Source organism: Photinus pyralis, unplaced genomic scaffold, assembly GCF_008802855.1.
Source record: "Photinus pyralis isolate 1611_PpyrPB1 unplaced genomic scaffold, Ppyr1.3 Ppyr1.4_LG5, whole genome shotgun sequence".
NCBI classification, from domain to species: Eukaryota; Metazoa; Arthropoda; class Insecta; order Coleoptera; family Lampyridae; genus Photinus; species Photinus pyralis.
Window position 1 is genome coordinate 4866766 of NW_022170596.1, and position 3559 is coordinate 4870324.

Consider the following 3559-nt stretch of genomic DNA (forward strand, 5'->3'; position numbering starts at 1 on the left):
CATGAAAAATATTAGAAATTTACACCATATGGACCAAACACGTCTTACTCCGTTCCTCCGGTAGATCAAGAGAGAGAGAGAGAGAGAGAGAGAGAAAGAAAAAAAACGTCTCAGGAGAAAAAATCTCCAGGTATTTATTTACTGCACTACCGGTTTGTTTCTAAGTATGGTGTATTCAGAAAATAATGTTACTTTTCTCATTAACGCTGGGGGTGTTCCCAATAGTATTGCGATAAATGGTATTATTGGATTTGCATCTTAAATGTTTGGGAAAAACCGGATTTTTAAGTACGAAAGTCGTTCAAAACAATCCTTACGGCTTGTTTAAATGAATAGAACAATAAGCACCAATCACCCACCAGTCAGCAGTTCTCAACAGAATATAAATATTACACCAGTTACGATACGAAATCATGCTTGTATTTTAGCAGTTCACATTAAAAATTACAACATTTGTTACAAATAAACATGAAAATATGTACATTATTTACTTAATTGCTACCTATTATAATAATCGACATGAATTAAGTTCATATGAATTCACGCGTCGTTGTCACTTTCACTTAAATAATCGCTTTCTTCATCACTTCCTGTATTTACAGTAAAAACCAAAGGCCTTACATCGTCTATAATTTTTTCACGATTGAAGGTATCCTTGATTATTTCTTCTGTATGGGTTACGCAGCGATTCCACACGTCTGGAGTTACTTTAGCTAACGCGTCGTTCCAGGTTTTAAGAACATCTTCTGGTCTTTCCGGCGTACCAACAATATGGTCATCGTAAAACTTTTTCGAAATTCCCCATACCAGTTCAATGGGATTGAAATGGCAATGGTAAGGCGGCAAACGCAGAACCTCGTGGCCATATTGTAATGTCATTTCATCGACAACATATTTAGTTATGGTTGCTTGACTGTGATTTTTTACAATTTCTAACAATTCGGCCTTAAACATCGCAGTACCAAATGGTCTATTCTTCATTTTCAACCAATTCGAAATTTCCTCTTTGGTTGAAGAAGCTCTTGGAATCTTTTCACTTTTCCGCGTGTGATAAGATGCATTGTCTAAAACAATAATTGAGGGCTGAGCAAGTTTCTTTAGGAAAGATTCTTCAAACCATTTTTCAAATAGTTCGGCGTTCATATTGTCGTGGTAATCGAACGATTTGTTGGTACTCGAAAATATTAAGCTGCTGCCTTCTATAAACCCATTTCTGCCACCAGCATGAATAATTATGTATCGTTTACCATCTGAAGCCTTATGAGTTGTTGCAAACTTTTAGCGCGGTCATCTTGCCAAGTACGCTTTGTTGCGCCTCTGCTAAACACCCAGGTTTCGTCTAAAAAAACGAAATCATGCGGAATTTCGGATTCGAGATTTCTGATGTATTTTCGCAAAAACACATTCCGCATGGAAACCACATGACTTTGTTCACACGAACCCCGTCTGCTATTGGTCATCTTAAATTTAAAGCCCATTTCTTTCAGTGCATAGAACAAGCTTGTTCTGCCCAAATCACACAAGTCTTTCAATTTTATCACCGCCAACAAAGTATCTAGAGTTACGTGCTCTTTATTTGCGTACATATCATAAATCAGATATCGGATGGTATGCTTTTTATTTTCTAGTAGGTCCGTCCTACGTGGTTTAGAACGGCGATATGGATTTCTTTTTAAATCACTTCCGCAATCTCTCGCATAGCACATGTCCTCACAACTGTTTGTTTCGATACTTGCACCGCATCCGCTGTTCTTTGTTGAACTGCCATTACTGAAGTAAGTACCTACTCCACCATGATTTTTTTCTTTTACAAAATAATCATACACGTTCAACTAAATTTTACGTTTGGCCTCAGTGGCGTCCATTTTGACCAGGTTGTACAGGAAACTAAGTGAGTATAACAATTCAGTTGCAATATATATAGAACCCCTTCCTAAAGACATTAACAAATATTTTCTTATTTTCTTTTACTTATAAAACATTAATATTGATTACAATAATTAGGAAGTCATTATGGTACAAGTACAAATCTAAATATAATTAACTTCTGAGGTAAACAAGCGATTATTGTATTGAAAGTGATAACGATAATACCCCTAGCACATTATGTACATATTTGCATATCATTACATTATATTATGTATTACGTACCATTTGAATATCGTATAAGTTTTTAGCGCATTTTACGAACGTAAAATTACCGTTATTTTACCATTTAAAGACAAGCGTTATACCTTCGTATCGAAATTGGTGTAATATTTATAATTTGTTGAGAACTGCTGACTGCTGGGTGATTGGTGTTTATTGTTCTATTCATTTAAACAAGCCGTAAGGATTGTTTTATACGACTTTCGCCCTTAAAAATCCGGTTTTTCCAATACATTTAAGATGCAAATCCAATAATACCATTTATCGCAATACTATTGGGAACACCCCCAGCGCTAATGAGAAAAGTAACATTATTTTCTGAATACAGTATAGTCGCAATTTGTTTGTAACTGTTAGATAGATAATGGCCCGTATGAATAAAAGTAACTAAGTAAGCAAATGCTTATACTTGCAAAATTCAAAGTAAATACTCGTAAGTGCTTCTTCGCACTGGACGACTTAGCAGCGCTTCTAAGCAGAAGGACAGGACGCAGTGCAGCGCTGCTAAACCATGCTAAACAGACCAGTATGAAGGGGCAGTTAAGAGTCTTTACTTTGAATTTTGCAAGTATAAGCATTTGCTTACTTTTATTCATACGGGCCAATGTTTATTTTACACGAATTTGGTGTCTAACACGAGACACAATGTCACATAAAATTAAAATACATACAAATGGTGTATAAAAAGCACTCACACAAAAGAATACAATTATATAAAAACACACGCATCTTTTCAGAAGAAAGCGATTAGAAATCGATGTAGTCCTCTACTATATAAAATACGTTTACGAAGTAAATTCTTATATATTGTTCGAAATTCGGTGAGATTGTAGATATCTTTTATGCCAGATGGTACCTTATAATAACAATGCAAAGATTTGGCTATAAAAGATTTTCTAAATATTGTATTTAAGGCTACGTGGAGCTGATTCGCATTTCTTATGTCCCCGTTGTGGGACAAATAATGATTTATTTTATAAACGTGCTTACAACATGCTTTAAAAAGAAGTAGTAATAATATGATTTGTCATTTAAAAACCGGATGACAAGAATCTCTATAAGTAAGACCTACTATATTCGATAATGCTTCTTTTGAAGCATAATTTATTTGTCGTATTGGTACGCAATGTGCAATAAGTATTTCGCCAAAGCAGTGAATTTCACGTGGAGGGAGGTTTCAATTTGGTGCACGGTAGGTGTGTCGCATTATGATTTAGTGGAGGACCCAGTCAATGCGAAAGTGACCACGTAAACGAGCTATATTGACCAATAGCAAGCGTACGCTTCTTTGGCTGGCTGCTCCGTAACATTGATTGAATTCTGTAATCGGTACGACGTGTGTTTCCGACGAGTTACCCAGATACAAGTAAATCTTGTTCAGAGTTCTGTATTCCGGATTATGATAGGGGGT

General features: G+C 35.7%; 1 protein-coding gene across 1 annotated transcript; it reads right to left on the reverse strand.

Annotated features, from left to right (window-relative positions):
- Positions 1-540: 540 nt before the first annotated feature.
- Positions 541-1143, reverse strand: LOC116172774. The gene has a single exon (XM_031490038.1). It carries the CDS (start codon positions 1141-1143, stop codon positions 541-543), a length of 603 nt encoding a protein of 200 aa, XP_031345898.1.
- Positions 1144-3559: the final 2416 nt, after the last annotated feature.

Bases quoted from the DNA above. Each gene is read 5' to 3' on its own strand.
- LOC116172774 (XM_031490038.1), bottom strand. From the start codon at position 1,143: ATGAACGCCGAACTATTTGAAAAATGGTTTGAAGAATCTTTCCTAAAG.